This window comes from Stenella coeruleoalba (genome assembly GCF_951394435.1).
Source record: "Stenella coeruleoalba genome assembly, chromosome: 1".
Taxonomy (NCBI): Eukaryota; Metazoa; Chordata; class Mammalia; order Artiodactyla; family Delphinidae; genus Stenella; species Stenella coeruleoalba.
The window spans coordinates 17,697,678-17,714,798 of NC_137169.1; the positions used below are offsets into that span (position 1 = coordinate 17,697,678).

General features: G+C 43.0%; 2 protein-coding genes across 3 annotated transcripts in view; one reads left to right on the forward strand and one right to left on the reverse strand.

Moving 5' to 3' along the window:
• Nucleotides 1-3,440: 3,440 nt before the first annotated feature.
• TEX46 (testis expressed 46) lies at nucleotides 3,441-5,321 on the reverse strand (the record flags this gene model as incomplete). The annotated part of the gene is made up of 2 exons (XM_079900453.1): nucleotides 3,441-3,638; nucleotides 5,130-5,321. 2 exons carry the CDS (start codon nucleotides 5,319-5,321, stop codon nucleotides 3,441-3,443), a joined length of 390 nt encoding a protein of 129 aa, XP_079756579.1.
• Nucleotides 5,322-9,267: 3,946 nt separating this feature from the next.
• Nucleotides 9,268-17,121, forward strand: part of KDM1A (lysine demethylase 1A) — a 64,850-nt gene continuing 56,996 nt past the window's right edge. For both annotated transcript variants that reach the window (XM_079901200.1, XM_079901201.1), the window contains exon 1: nucleotides 9,268-9,728. In XM_079901200.1, coding sequence (XP_079757326.1) covers nucleotides 9,375-9,728 — 354 coding nt within the window. In that variant the 5' untranslated portion in view covers nucleotides 9,268-9,374. The remainder of the gene's footprint in view (nucleotides 9,729-17,121) is intronic.

The following is a 17,121-nucleotide window of genomic DNA, read 5'->3' on the forward strand; positions in this document are numbered from 1 at the left end:
GCCACGGGCCCCGGCCTGAGCAGCTGCTCAAGGCTGTTTAACATTGCCTGTTCAGATCTGGAAGAAGAGGAGAGAGGTTATTTACCCCTCCACCCCAGTCTATTTCCTGAGATTGCTTGCCTATGTTCTTGCTAGATTTGCTGGGATCTGTCGTGTGCCTGGCATGAGCTAGTTGATCTGTCCTTTCTCAGAACATTTACCTCCATAGGAACCCAGGAGTCACCATACTTCCTGACACATCAGGGGGACTTGTTCCCCTCTTAGGTGCCCACAGAGGATGAGGGAGTGGCTAAGGTAATTGCTCCTTGAGCCAACCATACCAAGGCTCATTTGTACACACCACCTGCAGGTGGCAAGTGTGGAAGAGCAAGTGAATTCCACGTGGACAGATGGAGGGCAGTGCCGTAAAGATAATTCCATCATCATATTATATCATACCTGGGAATTCCAGCACATGAAAAAGATGCTCATCAGAGCCTTAAGAGTCTAGGTTCTACCTGCTTGGTGGAAAAGAACAGTCACCCCATGTACCTAAACCATGTTCATGGTAGTCAGAATCCATGGCAATTGTGAACTAGTCAGATCCAAAGGTCATTGTGCCACTTTGAGCCACCTTGAGCCACAGGCCAACGTTCCTGCAAGTAATACACATTCCGTGAGCACCAGTGACTTCATAAGTCAAATGAGTCCTCACTGGACTCCCTCAAACCGCCGTGGTAGTTTCACTGTTGTGATAGGTCCAGGTGTGCATCTAGTGAACTAAAGTGGTTATGATGGCCACATAGTCTTAATCAGCTTTTTTATTCCAGATGCTCTCTTCAAGATGCAGTGCCTTACTGTGGGCTCATTCATATGTCACATATAGATCGAGTTTGTGGCTGAATTGTTGTATCCATCTCCACAGCAGGGGTCACCATATGGACCTCCTCCTAATGGTCCCGTTTTGGGTGGTCCAAAGGCCTGGCCATACAGCAAGTCCATTAGCAACGGCCCATGAAGCTGTGTAAAAGGGACTATTTACAAAGGTGTGGGCAGGCTATAGGGAACACACAAGTGTGGTGCAGTACCCCTGGACTGGTAACTGGGGGGATGCTACTGCCCTTGGGCCAGAAGGGAACTGGAAGAAGGTCTTGTAGAGAGAGCCTCCTCTGTGATGACCCAGCCAGCCTCAAACCAGCCCCAGGCAACCCCACAAGAGGCATAAACATCCCAACCTCCTCCTTCCCTCTCATCCTCTGCCAGGGATCCCTGTCGGCCAAACTCAACTGGAAGCCACAGGGTAAAGGAACCTGATGATGCAGGTTGGCCCCCTGGCAGAAAAGGCAGAAGGATGGAGAGTGGGCCTGGAGGGCAAGTAGAAGATACAACACACAAGGGAGGGTTGCAATTTTAGATAGGGCAGTCACAGGAGTCCTCACTAGGAAGGGATCATTTGAGCAAAGACCTGAAGAAGTGTCGTAACTCATCGAATCCTCACAGCAATTGATAAGGCCATTTTATAGTTGAGGAAACTGAGGTACAGCACTCAGTTTATTCATCATCCAAGATTACACAGCTAAGAGCTGATAGAGTTGGGATCTAAAGCCAGGGAGTTTAGCTCCAGGTATCCTGCTCTAAACAAAATAGGATATAGAAAAATCATAAAATGAAAGGGCAGAGAAAATGTCAGGACATATAAGACTGTGATTGACAGTCATAGATGTTATTTATTGAGCACTGACTGTATACGAGCCACTGTGTTAGGTGCTATGAGGGGGATATACAGATGAACAAGATGCTGTGTTTGGGTTTCCCTGGTGGCACAGTGGTTAAGAATCCGCCTGCCAACGCAGGCGACCCAGGTTCAAGCCCTGGTCTGGGAAGATCCCACATGCCGCGGAGCAACTAACCCCATGCGCCACAGCAACTGAGCCTGTGTGCCACAACTAATGAAGCCCATGCGCATAGAGCCCGTGCTGCACAACAAGAGAAGCCACCGCAATGAGAAGCACGTGCACTGCAACAAAGAGCAGCCCCCCGCTCACCACAACTAGAGAAAGTCTGCGTGCAGCAACAAAGACCCAATGCAGCCAAAAATAAATAAATAAAATAAATAAATTTATTTATTTTTAAAAAAAAAAGATGCTGTGCTTGCCCTCAAAGAGTCTATAATCTAGTTGGAGAGTGGGGAGGGAGTATAGAAACATTTACAAACCAAATCCCAGCAGCTCATCATACATTCTATCGTAGAATTACAGATAAAATGCTGGGATACCGCTAAGGAAAGAGACACTTTACAGCTGGGCTGAGGGCAGCTTTCCGGAGGTGGTGGCTTTGAAAGAAGCAAAGAATTGTAACAGCAGAAAGGGGAAGATAAGGGATTCCAGGGGAAGGAACCATGTGAGCAAAGATGTGGCTGCATTTGCGGGATGGCTGATCACCTAATTTGATGAGAGCGCATGAAACTTTTGCTAAGAGAGATGATTTTAAGTGGGACACCAATAAGGCATTAAGCCACCCTGGATCCCACAGCGAGGCAGAGGCTTCCTTCTCAATTCTCCTTAATGGAGAAAAGTCTCAGCTGAGTGCTGGCATATCTTGCAAACACTAACACTCACTAATCTCCCTTTTTAACCCAAATTTTACAGATTCAGATCTTCAAGTGGGCAACCAAGCTCTGGTTGGAACTTCACAACATTGTTTTGTTTTCACTGTCTTTATTTTGACTGTTAGGTTCTATTTCAAACAATGATACTGGTTTTTTTTTTAACTTACAGATAAATTTTTTATTATTATTTTCCTTTACAGATAAATTTATTAAGGAAAATATAGTTGATTTAAAGGGACAATATTTAGTTACGCATTCAGGTGGTTCACAGCTATGGCAAAAATCACAAAGGTGGTACACTACTGACTGATGTTCAGGATACTCTGGTATAGAGTAAAAAGCATGTGAGGAAGAATAATGGGGGAAAAAGGTTGGGAAGGGGGTCAGATCATGGGGGGCCTGAACACCATGGTGAGGAGTGTGGCTTTTATTCTGTCAATCACGGCAAGGCGTTGGCTCAAGAATAGGCAATGATCATGCTCAGAGCTGTGCTTGGCAGGGCTTATTTGTGGCCTCTGAGTGCAGGGGGAGGGGGAGACTGGAGGCTGGGACAGCACTGGGGAGGCTGTTGAAAGACTCAAGGTGAACAGGTAGAGGGCCCTGGACCAGGGTCAAGGTGGTCCAACTGAAAGAGAGGAAGGGCTGGGTTCAAGAGCTCCCATCAGGTTGTGTCATAGGGTGCTATGTGGCTGACCTGGTGAGTACAAACTTCTTTTCAAGAGGCGATGAATTTCAGCCTCTAATCCTCCTCTCCAGTGTGATTTACTAAGAAAATTCAAAGGTCTCTGACTGGGCTTTACTGAGGAAAGGTAACAACAGAAGAGGCTAGCCCACCACAGTCTCTGGGTCCTCGTTAGGGGGGATTGGAAGTGCAGTCAGAGATGATGGAGAACATAGATTCCCGTCTCCTCATTCTGTGTTTCCCCGCTGGAAAAGTCCACCGTCCGCTTGACCGCTTGTGGTGAGTCATTCTATTCCATACAATGAACATCTGATTTTCTAAGACCTTCAGCTTCATTTCACTGAACATAAGCCGTTCAAGGATCTTGTCCTGGAGGGCAAAGCAGGTGTGCAGCCTCTCCACTTCTTTTGTATTCAGGCAGTTGCTCTTGGGTTTGGCCTCACAAGTCTTTGTCTTCTCTTCCTAAACTCCCCATCACCACGAAAAGAGGAAAAGTTGGTTAATAGTGATAATCCTTTCCCATGCCAGTTGAGTTACAATCATCTCAATCAATTTCACGACCAGCATCTAAGGAGATCCTCTTTGCCACATCTTGTGGGTGAGAGAATGGGGCCCAGTGAGGGAAGGTCCCTTTCTCAGCATCACCCAGCCTGCATGAAAGTCCCCAAACTCCCAGGATCCAGAGCTGCCTTTGGTTCACAGGAATAAGTGAAACGGCCGGCTAATCTGCACCCACGGAGGACTTAAAACCCTTAACCCAAATATATGTGTCTCCAGAGCTTGTGCTTTTCTCAACATGCCTCTTTGAGAGTTTAGTCAGGCCTTATAAAATCTCCAAGTCTCAGTGGTCTCATGAAATGCTCTTATCTCTGTCATCTTTATCTGCTCCCTCCCCCACCACTGCATGCAGTTGGTAAGGACACAATTTTTTTTTTTTTTTTAGGATTCAGCTACAAATTCCTAGTCTTTAAAACCATTTAAGAATTAAATATTTCGGACATGCAAAAAAAGTAAATATTACAACAAATACCCATGATCCCTAAAATATCACAACGGTAACTGAAGTCCTCTGTGGATTCTGCTCCTAGAGTGTTCCCCTCCCTCCCTGAACCTTATCTCAACTGCAATCCTGAATGTGGTATTTATTTTTTCCATGCATTTCTTTACACCACTTTACACCAGTTCTCAGTGGGAGGCTATTTTGCCCTCCCCTGGGGACATTTGGCAATGTCTGGAGAAATATTTGGTTGCCACAAGAGGCGTGAGGAGTGCTATTGGCATCTTGTGGGTAGAGGCTAGGGATGCTGCCAAAAATTCAGCATTGCACAGGACAGTCTCTCATCACAAAGACTTATCCAGCCCCAAATGTCAATCGTGCAGAGGCTGAGAAATCCTGCCTTAATGTACTTTCACTATACATAGGCATCCATAAACTAGGCAGGATATTGTTTTGCATGTTTTTTAACTTTACATAAAAGACGTCATAATCTAGGTACATTTCTGCTGTCTTCATTATTCAGTTTTAGAGATTTATCTACGTTATACATGTTTTTAAATTTATCCATTTTAATTTTTCCCACTTTAAAGCAGTTGTTACTGTTGTCAAAGCATGTTGTCATCAAACATGAAGTAGAAGAGTCTGGGATGGGCCCTATTCTTCAGCTGAGGCAACTGGAACTTTGTGAAGGAAGTGCTTTGTCCTCTATCACCCAAGAGGGAGCTGCAGAGCAAGGTCTTAGACCAGAGTCGGATTCCTTCGTCTTGCTGCATTGTCCTGACACCTTCTCTGTCTTCCCACCCCCCAGTCTGGCTGCGACTATCCCATCACTCTCAGCTGAAGCTAAGGTCCCTCTTGCTCACCTGCTGGGGCTCTGGGGGCGTGGGCTTGAGTTCGTACTTGACCAGCCAGTTGCTAAGCAACAGCAGAAGTAATAGGAACCCAAACAAGGCTGGCTTATAGCTGATCAGCCAAGCCATCAGTGCTCCTATGGTGCCTGAGGAAGCAAATGTCCCGTGGAGATTCCTAAAAAGAGACATTAGCTCCCCCAGCATTATGGCTTGGAAGCACCCAGGCCCCAAGGCCCTGCCTGTCTCCCATCTGGGACAGTTGCCCTCCATGACAGGAGTCATGGCTGCCCCCTCCTCTGAGTCATAACCGGCCCCCACCCCCAGCTGCCGCATAACAATAATACTGACTACTCCTAGGTCTTAAGCAGCCACTATGTGCCAGACTTTGACAGGCAGTTCACAAGCATCATCTCATGACATCCTCACAACAGCCAAATGATGTAGGCTTTCATGATACCTCAGTCATTCAACAGTACTTCTGGGCCTAGTCGCTGGGGATCAAATGGCCAGCAGTACAGAGCCTCTACCCTTGTAGAGAGGGAGACAGCGAAGAAAAATTATCCAAAACTTGGAAATAAGGCAAGAAGATTTCTGCAAGCTCGTTCACAGTCATATTAGGATATTGGCTAACTGGCCCACTTGTTTGTCACCTGATGCTTTAGGGCAAGGAAATTTTATTGGGTTTAATATTTAATATTGATTAGGGTCCTGACTCTGTAAAGTCAGATGGAAAAGTTGCTCCACCAATTTCACTTGGGTATATCCCAAAAATTGAAAGCAGGGTCTTGAAGAGATATTTGTACACCCACGTTCATAGCAGTATTATTCACAATAGCCAAAAGGTGGAAGCAACCCCCAAATCCATCAGCAGATAAATGGATAAGCGAAATGTTGTATACACATACAGTGGGATTAGCCTTAAAAAGGAAGGAAATTCTGACACGTTACAACATGGATGAACTTTGACGACATTATGCTAAGTGAAATAAGCAAAAAGCAAAAGCTATTTGATTCACTTATATGAGCTATCTAGTGCGGTCAAATTTATAGAGACAGAAAGTAGAATGGTGGTTGGCAGGGGCTGGGAGCAGAGGGGAATGATGAGTTGTCGTCTAGTGGGTACAGAGTTTTACAAGATGAAAAGGGTTCTTCAGATTCTTTGCAGAACCATGTGAACGGACTTAACACTAGTGAACTGTACACTTAAAAATGGTTAAGATGGTAAATTTTATGCTATATGTATTTTACTACAATTTAAAAAATTAATTTAAAGTGAATTAAATTAAAAATTTTTAATGAATTAGTTACTTCTGGGAAAAAAAATGGATAAGTTGCAAATGATTTTTGTTTCCAAATAGATGCAAATGAATTCTGTCTGACAGAAAAGATAACCTCAAAGTTTACAGTTTTATGGCCTTGTAGGACATTATTTTTTTTCTTATTCAACTTTGCAGTCTTATTCCAGCATTCTGCGTTCCACTGACCAGTGACTATATTATGTTTCTCATATTTTCCTTTGACCCATCTTTATCCTCCTGCTGTTCTCTCAAAAACGAGTTAAGGGACTTCCTTGGTAGTGCAGTAGTTAAGAATCCACCTGCCAATGCAGGGGACGCAGGTTCGATCCCTGGTCCAGGAAGATCCCACAAGCCATGGAGCAACTAAGCCCGTGCACCACAACTACTGAGCCTGCGCTCTGGAGCCCACAAGCCACAACTACTGAGCCCACATGCCACAACTGCTGAAGCCCGGGTGCCTGGAGCCCGTGCTCTGCAAGAGAGGCCACCGCAATGAAGAGTAGCCCCTGCGCTACAACTAGAGAAAGCCCGTGTGCAGCAACAACACTCAACGCAGCCAAAAATAAATAAATTAATTTTTTAAAAAAGTTAAAAAAACAAAGAATGAATTAAATAAATCTTTGACATGTGCTCACTATTTTGTATGGGAGTTCTTTATGTTCAAATGTAAATTTTAATGATTATGTTATTCTAATATATTCAATTAGTTGTCACTTGTTGGGTCTTAGGGACCTGAGATAACACTTTTTTAAAAAAATAAATTTATTTATCTATTTACTTTTGGCTGCCTTGGGTCTTCGTTGCTGCATGAGGGCTTTCTTTTTAGTGGTAGCGAGCGGAGGCGGCTACTCTTCGTTGCAGTGCACAGGCCTCTCCTTAAGGTGGCTTCTCTTGTTGCAGAGCACAGGCTCTAGGCGCGCGGGCTTCAGTAGTTGTGGCACATGGGCTCAGTAATTGTGGCTCGCGAGTTCTAGAGTGCAAGCTCAGTAGTTGTGGCACACGGGCTTAGTTGCTCTGCGGCATGTGGTATCTTCCCAGACCAGGGTTTGAACCCATGTGCCCTGCATTGGCAGGTGGATTCTTAACCACTGCACCACCAGGGAAGCCCAACACTTTAAAGTTAAATCTTTCTACACATACTTAAACATTTCCCTAGAATGTTTTCCTGAAAGTGGAATTGTTGGGTCAAAGGATATGCATATTTTTAAAATCTAATTTTAAATTTTATCAAACTACTAAACATGCAAGCCAGTCAGATAGAACTACAGGGTTTAAAACAAACAAGTTTCCATCTCTTATCTCATCCCTTCCCACCCTCACATTCTACGACTCAAACAACCAATTTCAACTCTTCTAGCTATTCCTCCTGGTGTTTATCTTGATATATGAGTAGTATGCTTATACTGTTATTTCTGAATTTCTCAATTTTGAAATTATATACTATCTTTTCATGATGGAATCTGGGTATTTAGCTCCTATGTAGAACCGCCTCCATTCCCACTTTGTCCCCTCTTCTGTAAACCCCTCTCACCCCTCTCCTCCACAAAGTTTCTCTTTCCTCCATTCTCCCCATATAATTCTATCCCTTTGGTTAAAACAATATTCATTGCTTATGTTATTATAGACCTGTCAGTGTAGTTCACAGCTGAACCATGTGTTGTATTATGATTACACTTTCTTTCTGGCATAGCTTTTAGTTTTCCTGAACTTAATTGTCTCTTTTTTTCTGTTAGCTTAGTTTAAAAAAAAAAATTCAACTTCTTTGATGTAAAATCGACATAAAATAAAATACACCTATTTTACGTGTGTAGTTCAATGAGTTTTGACTAATGTATACACGCCCCAGTCAAGATAGAAAACATTTCCATCACCCCCAGCAAGTCCTTTCCAGCTCTCTTGAAGTCAACCCCCACCCTCATCCCAGGCAACCACTGATTGGATTCTATCACTAGAGATTAGTTTTACCAGTTCTTGAACTTCACGTATAAGTGGAAGTATTTTTTGAGAATTATACTTTGAAGACACAAACTTGTAAAAAAGCGATTACAGCTCTGTGTCCTAGAGGAAATAAGCTTGAAGAACACAAGGCCTGTTCCAGTGTTGGGTCAGTGAAGGATTCCTGGAGGTATTAAAAGAATAAACCGCCACCACCATCAGCGACATTAGAAAGAATTAACCTGGAGTGGAAAGCCGTCATGTATGTGGGGATGGGAGCATAGGAGTGGGAAGAGGTGCGAGTGAGGAAGTGCAAATGGGGAGGGGGTCCAGACAGAAGACAGAGCATGAACAAAGCCCCGGAGGCAATGGCAATCCCGTTTGGACTCATATCTGGATTTCCTAACTTTTGTCCATTTTATTACCTCGAAACTCATTTGCTCTCCAAGATTTCCCCAGTCGAAGCAGGACAATTATGAATAGTAAATACGATGATCTACTAGTTACATATCAGTGTTTTCCCCTGTAAGCTCTTTGAGAGCAAGAACTTCATAATTAAACCTTTGTCACGTAGTAAGCATTAATAAATATTGGTTGACCTGACGAATGAGTAGGTGAATGAATGAATGAGTGAATGAACGAATGAATTTATGAATACACGCAAGTCCCAGGAGGAAATGGTTGCTCTCGGAGGTAGAGTCTGGCCCAGAAGCCCTAGAATGGGGACCGTGCTGGGACCGACCCCGACGGCTAAGGAGACGCTCTAGGAAAGCTTCGTGCAATTTGCCATGGCGCCGCTCTAGCCTCGAGGACGCCGCTCTATGGCAGCGGGGAGGGCGGGGCCGTGGGCGTCTCGGGCTTTATTGTTCTGGCGCGGCGGGAGCGCGCGGAGCGCGCTTAGCGCGTGCATACGCGGCGGCGGTTGGCAGCGCGCGGACTGTGTGAAGTGAAGCGAGGCGACTCCGGACTCACGGACCGACAGACCGAGCGGCCCTTACGGCCGTCCGCAGCCAGGCGGCCCGAGATGTTGTCTGGGAAGAAGGCAGCAGCCGCGGCGGCGGCGGCGGCAGCGGCGGCGGCGGCCGGGTCGGAGGCCGGTGCCGGGGCAGCGGGCGGCTCGGAGAACGGCTCTGAGGTGGCCGCGCCGCCCGCGGGCCTGTCCGGCCCTGCCGAAGCCGGGCCGGGGGCGGCCGGGGAGCGCACTCCCCGCAAGAAGGAGCCCCCGCGGTCCTCGCCCCCCGGGGGCCTGGCTGAGCCGCCGGGGTCCGCCGGGCCTCAAGCTGGGCCTACCGTCGTGCCTGGGTCTGCGACCCCCATGGAAACGGGAATCGCAGAGACTCCGGAGGGGCGACGGACCAGTCGGCGCAAGCGGGCGAAGGTGAGGCCCGATCCCCGCCCTCGAACCGCAAATCCCAATGCCAAGCTTCCCCGAGGTTGTCCAGCCCGCATTACCCCCACCCCCGCGAGCCCCGGTCTTGGGCCTTGAGCCCCATGCCCCCCGACCTCCCCAGTCACCGACCTCCACCCACCTCTCCACTAGCTGGCTGGGTGAGGTGGGAGAAGGGAAGGTCTTTGCGGTGGTGAATGCGTCTTCATGCCGGGACCGGGCCGTCCTGGGAAAGGGGGATCTCGGGAAGGGGTATTTACTCATTTACATCTCGTACACCTTTTCATTTTCTTGACTGGGAAAAATGGCTCCCTGACGTGGAGTTATGGTTGGCCTTGCTGGAGACATACATCATTTGTTTGACCACAGATGTGTCTGGAAGCTGCTCAGCAATATTTATGTGTTTCGGCCGGGAGCACGTTGAGGCTGTAGGGTGATGCTAAAGAAATTGCCTTAGCCTTGAAGACCGGAAAAAAGGAACTTTTTTTTTTTTTTTTTTGAGCCCTTTGCTGTGTGCTAGAGAGTTTTGCTCTTTGTCCTTTTATCCTGTCAACGATCTTTTGATGTAGTTTTACAAATGAGGAAGCTGATTAAGAGGGTTAATATCAATTAGTCAAGGTGTAAATATACGGCAAGAAAAGGCTTTGTCACGGGACAGTATATACAGACTCACATCTCTGGGTGCCAGATGCTGTGTTCAAAGCATCACCAACTTTTTATTTTTGCTAAACACCAACTGGCAGGTTTTGCTAGCCCCATTTCAGGAATGAGTAAGCTGAGGCATGCAGTTTAAGCAGCTTGCCCAGAGTCGCAAAACTAAGTAAGTGGTGGAACTGGAATGTAAGCCCTACACTTACAATGTGATATGGTAGCATCAGCCTCTGAAACAAAGGACCACATGTGACACCAACAGTGAGCAGGGCACTGGGGCAGTAGTAGGGCACAGACTTTAGACATGGCCCTTTTCTGGAGATTTCATGGTACAGTTGAAAAAACTGGAAGTATATGTACGTATAATTTTAAGTAACTAAATATTTAAAATTATGTAATTTATGCATATTACAAGTTTTCTATCTCTGTATAATTTAAGTGGATATACCAAGTCAGTGTGTATGAGGAGCTTCTTGAGTATTGCCCAGATTGAGAGCCCTCAGATTGAATTGCCCAGTTTTGAGAGATCTCTCTCCAAGAATACCTTACTCCAAGTATAAAGGAGGGAAGTCTTTGTGGGGGGGGTGCGGTTTAACCAACGCATAGGTTGGCAACTCCCAATTCTCTGAAATGAAATAGAGGATAGAAGCCCAATTGGGTTTTGATTTAACTATTTCAATAGAAAATTTGGCCAGAAACCAGATGATAAGATTTTTTTTTTTAAGAGAACGAGGTGTCTTATTTATTTATGCATGCATACCTGCATGCTGGGTCTCTTAGTTGCTGCACACGGGCTCCTTAGTTGTGGCTTGCCAGCTGCTTAGTTGCAGCACACAGGCTCCTTAGTTGTGGCATGTGAACTCTTAGTTGCAGCATGCATGTGGGATCTAATTCCCTGAGCAGGGATCCAACCCAGGCCCCCTGCATTGGGAGCACGGGGTCTTAACCACTGAGCCACCAGGGAAGTCCCTCAGATATTTTTTTTAAAAACAGGTTTATTGAGATAATTCACATACCATAAAATTTACCATTTTTGAGTATGTAATTCAGTGATTATTAGCATATTCACAAAGTTGTACAACCAGCACAATATCCTACAGTCAATTGTAGGATATTTTCATCACCCCCAAAAGACACCTGTACCATTAGCAGGCACTCTCCATTCATCCTTGGCTCCAGCCCCTGGCATTCACTAATCTTTGTGTCATTGTGGATTTGCCTTTTTTGGACATTTTATGTAAATGGAACCATATAGCATGTGGCCTTTTGTGTCTGGATTTAGCATGTTTTCAAGGTTCATCCATGTTGTAGTACTTCCATTCAGTACTTGATAGCTCACTTGCCAAATAATATCCCAGTGTACGAATATACCACATTTTGTTTATCCATTCATCATTTTACAGACATCTCCACTTTTTGGCTGTTGTGAATAATGCTGCTGTGAACATTTGTGTACAGTTTGTATGAACATGTTTTTGGTTCTCTTAGGTATGATACCTAGGAGTGGAATTGCTGGGTGGTATGGTATCTCTGTTTAACTTATAGAGGAGCTGCCAAACAGTTTTCCATAGCAGCCACATCATTTTACATTCCCACCAGCAATATTTGAGAGTTCCGATTTCTCCAATCTTATTGACACTTGATAATGTCTTTTTATTATAGCCATCCTAGTGGGTGTGAAGTGCTATCTCATTGTGGTTTTAATATGTAGGCTAAAAATGTTGAATTGAGTATCTTTTCTTGTCCTTATTGGCCATTTATATATATTTTTGGTGAAATGTCTATTCATAGCCTTGGCTCATCTTTAAATTGTGTTGTCTTTTTATTGTTGAGTAGTTAGAGTTCTGTATATACGGTGATTACAAAAGCTTTAAATTTTGATTTCCAGTTTATTTTTTCTTTTGTCCCTTTTGCTTCTAGTGTTCCATCTAAGAAACCATTGCCTAATCCAGTGTCATAAAGATTTACTCCTATGTTTTCTTCTAAGAGTTTTAGCTCTTGCATTTAGGTCTGTGATCATTTTGGAGTCAATTTTTGTACGTGGCATTCTTTTGCATGTGTGTATCCACTTGTCCCAACACAATTTGTTGAAGGCTGTTCTCTCCCCTTTGAATGATTGACACCCTTGTTGATTGACCATAAATGTAAGGGTTTATTTTTCCACTCTCAATTCTATCCCATTGATCTATATTTCTGTTCTTATGCCAGTACCACACTGTCCTGATTACTGTAGTTTGGCAATATGTTTTGAAATCAGGAAGTGTGAGTTCTCCAGCTTTGTTCTTTTTCAAGATTGTTTTGGCTATTCTGTATCTCTTGCATTTCCATATAAATTTTAGGATCAGTTTATCAATTTTTGCAAAAAGGCAGCTGAAATTCTGATTGGGATTGTGTTGAATCTAGATTAATTTGGGGCTTGCTGTAAGATTTCTTTGTAATTCTCCTGTGTTTAATTTTCCTTTGTGATTAGCTCTGAAACTCTCAAAAGAAAAATGAGTTATGTGTTTATTTGGTGAGCAACTAGGAAGTAAAGAACTGGAGAAGCTGACCTACGTATTCATAGCTAGTCTTGGGAACCAGAGGAAACAGACCTCAAGGGATAGAGTATCCATAAAGGAGTAAAATGGAAGCTGAGTCCACTGTAGATAGACCTTGCTTCAAAACCTTGCCTCAAGAGTTTATGCAGGGGATATATCTATATTTTATAGCCTGGGAGCTTATTCATTTTGGGGAGGGACACTTTTTTTTGCCACACCGTGCAGCATATGGTATCTTAGTTCCCCCACCAGGGATTGAACCCATGCCCCCTGCAATGGAAGCAATAAGTCTTAACCACTGGACTGCCAGGGAAGTCCCTGGGGGGAGCCCTCTTTTTTAAAAAATTTATATATGCATAAACATGTATATAATTATATAAATAAGTAAATATATATATAATTATGTAATCAAAATTAGGTTCAGGGTATTGGAAGGAGTCCATGCAATTGAAGATCCCTGAGGCTTAAGTTTCATTAGTTTCAGCATAAATTCACCTCTGAATGTCTATGCTAACATTATGCCAAACTATTTAAGATTTGAAATTGTTAAATTGGGCTGAGACTTTGGGAACACCACACAGCTTAAGGAATGGCAGTCTTGAGCTGGGCCTTGAAAAAGGACAGAATTTTTAAAAGTGTTCTGGAAAAGGATGGACTTCTGGAGTTAACTCATCCTCCTGTGATTCCTTTTCCTCAGAAAAATAAATCCTACCTTGTAACATTATTAGGTTTAGATATAATGTAAATAAAATGCTTATTGCAGTGTCTGGCATAAGTAAGTAGGTACCCAGTGATTTAAGTACTACTAGGGAAGAAAAGGAAGTGAAAAATGCTTGGAATATAATAGAAAGTGGTTTGAGAAGCAACAGGGAGTCCAGAGTGGACAACTGAATGTTGGGAACAATGGGCAAATGAATTTAATTGGAAATGAGGTTCTTCTAGGAGCAAGATAAGTTGGAGGGACCAGTATGTTGCAGAGTTGTATCTAGGTTGTAGAGAGCCAAATACTAAATATGTGCTGTCCAGGATGGTAGCCACTAGCCACCTATGGCTATTGAGCACTTACCATGTGGCTAGTAGATTGAGGGAACTGAATTTTTAATTTTTATTTAATCCTAAATAGCCACATGGTAAGTGCTCAATAGCCACAGGTGGCTAGTGCTACCTTATTGGACGCACAGATACAGAACATTTCCATTATCTCAGAAAATTCTGTCAGACAGCATTGCACTAGATTATGAAGTATAAGTGCTATGAGAATTTAGAGAAGGGAAAGATATATTTGTAAGTTTGGAAGACTTAGGGAGTAATTTGCAGAGGAGGTGGGCCTTGAGTTTTAGACATTGGATTTACAGAAAAGGTGGGAGTAGCTTTTAGGGAGTTTAGGGATGATTTTGACGAGTGTGTTAGAAAATGATTAGAGGTAAATTTGACTAATTAGAGCTAGAGAGTTTATATGCTGTTTTGACAGTTTGGGCATTCATTTGTTAAACTATCTGAAAATACAGTGTATTTGGACAATTAATCTGGCACTTGTACCCTAGGTGAATTACAAGGAAGCACTGTTAAAAGACTGGAGCTTTAAGGTGGTTGGGAAGTGAATGAATCACTGTAGCAAGGGTGTGGAAGAGATAGGAGGACTAGAGATACAAATTTGAGAGTCACGGGTGTACAGGTAAGAACAAGTACCCTACTGACTCATCTGCCTGTTGGGACACCTTTTTGTACTTGGTTATAAGTAGTTGTAGAACCTCTCAAGTCTCAGAGGATTTTACTTAGGGATAAAAGATTCCCAATCCTTTATGTTCATAGCATCCATTCTTTTTGTCAGGGGAATAATTCTTATTTTTTAGAGTTTGTATGATTCTTTCAGATGATTTTTAAACTTTTTCGTAAGTGGGGAAATCCTTTTTTACAAAATATAATTTTATGCACAATCCCAAAATAAAATACTACTTGCCTGTTTTATATGAAGTTTAAATTTATAACATTTATTTTAGTTGTCAGTCTTTGAGACAATGAGGCTATTTTGGTAGAGCCAAATTTGGGAGTGGAGGTTAAGCATAATAAATAGTTGCAGCTTCAATAATTTCTGTATTTTGTTTATGAAGTATTGTACTGATTGACAAGTAGTGGTAGTGCAAAAGGTTGTTTCCTTTGTTTTTAGCTTGTCTTGCCATCTCAGGACACTCTCTCAGTTGAACAGAGATGGCAGAAGAAATTTTATTCTTCAGTCTACCCAAAATTGAGTTACCTAAGTAGTACAACTTCATATGTTGGTGATCTCTAAAGGGTTATGGTTTGGTTTAACATATGAGTACTCATCTTAAAAATACATTTTAAAATTAGTAAATGAAATCCTCCAAAAATCCAAGAGTTCTGTGGAACACAGTTCTTTTTCTGTTGTTGTTAAATACTACCTTAGATATTCTTACTCCTATCTCTAGGTATTTTTCTGATCTCCTTTTTTTCTTGAAAGCTAAGAACTCTAGACCAGCCTCTTCCAGGTGTATTCCTTGTTAGTAGTTATTACATCAAAACATTGGATTAAACAATATTTAAGAAGATTGTTTTTGCTGTGAAACTTCTCAGTACTTTTAACATGTATTATGACTCTCCTAGAGGGGGCCTATAAAAAATGCAGTGTTTCTCTAACTTTAATCTTGGATTCATTTTTCCTTCAAAGGGCGTGGTGTCTTAGGCAAAAGCTGAACTAATTCAGTAGAGAGGATCATATATTATTGTTTGTGTTTGTCTCAGAATTTGCACATTGCCCAGTTTCACAGTAGGCACTTGTTAAGTGATTATTGATTGAATGGGTAGGATTGATGGGCAGGGGATTAAAGGGCTGAATCTTTGGGTCAGGGAGAGATCAAGCACCGTTGAGGGGTAAAAGGTGAAAGGAAGCTGCATACTGTAAACATGTATTACATTTTCTAACCCAGCTCCCTCTGAAACTTTTTTCCCTCCTTGCTGCTTTACCCATTATCCTGAGGTCTGTTCCTAACAGTTTAATCTCAGTCAAGTAGGATAAAGTTTGTTATCTGCATTTTGGGGAGATTTTATTGTAAAGTCTCTGAGATGTTTACCTGATCAGGTTTTTTTGTTTGCAACTAGAGTTTCAGTTTATTAAGGGCAGAGATACTCATTCATAATCATTTTCTCCATTGTGCCATGTTCTCAGTTCAGTATTTGATAGATAAATACAGTTATTCATGTGTTAAATAAAATTCTTAGAGCACAGGTCAAAACTATTCAATTTATCCATAATTGTTTCCATTTTCTAACCCAATCCCTGTTTTCAGTAAAACTCTTACCTCCCCTAGCTACCTACTCCCCCACCACCCAAATCCTGTGGTCATGTCACTTAAAAAAAAAAGAAGACGACAGATAATAGCAGCCAGCCATCTGGAGCAATTTCAAAGATATTTCGAAAGTTAAAATAGATTACATTCACTGTAATCCACAGGACGATGCATTTCAGAAATCTAATATATTTGGAAGCCATGTTGTCTTTGCCCTGTCTCCACCTCCAATAAATACTTTTTATTTTATTCGTTTTATTTTTTCATTCAGTCCAGAATAGAGAGCTCTTGTTTCTGTAGCTTCCTTGTTAGGGTAGGGGTCAAAATGATGATTTGACAGTGTTCCAAGGTTGATGACTATTTGTAATACCACATTACACATTTTAACAAAGCGGTCCATAATAATCTTCCCTATCCTAAGTTGCTTTACCCCCCAATAAAACATTCATTAAGACTGCTTCCTCTTTCTACTTATTACCTGGTTTTCCCCTTTGTAACGGGTGTGAATTAGTAGTAAGGCTTGTAGTCTCCATATCCACATGACTTACTCCTTAATTTGTTGTAATAAGGATTCTTTGCTCTCATCATTCAACTCTCTTAGGTCACCAGTGTTTTGTTTATGTTTTTGTTTTAAGCAAACGTACCGTTTTATTGTTTCAGTTTGACTATTGCCATTTGCAATTTTTTTTTTTTTTTTTTTTTCTGGTACGCGGGCCTCTCACTGTTGTGGCCTTTTCCATTGCGGAGCACAGGCTCCGGACGCGCAGGCCCAGCGGCCATGGCTCACGGGCCCAGCCGCTCCGCGGCACGTGGGATCTTCCCGGACCGGGGCACGAACCCGTGTCCCCTGCATCGGCAGGCGGACTCTCAACCACTGCGCCACCAGGGAAG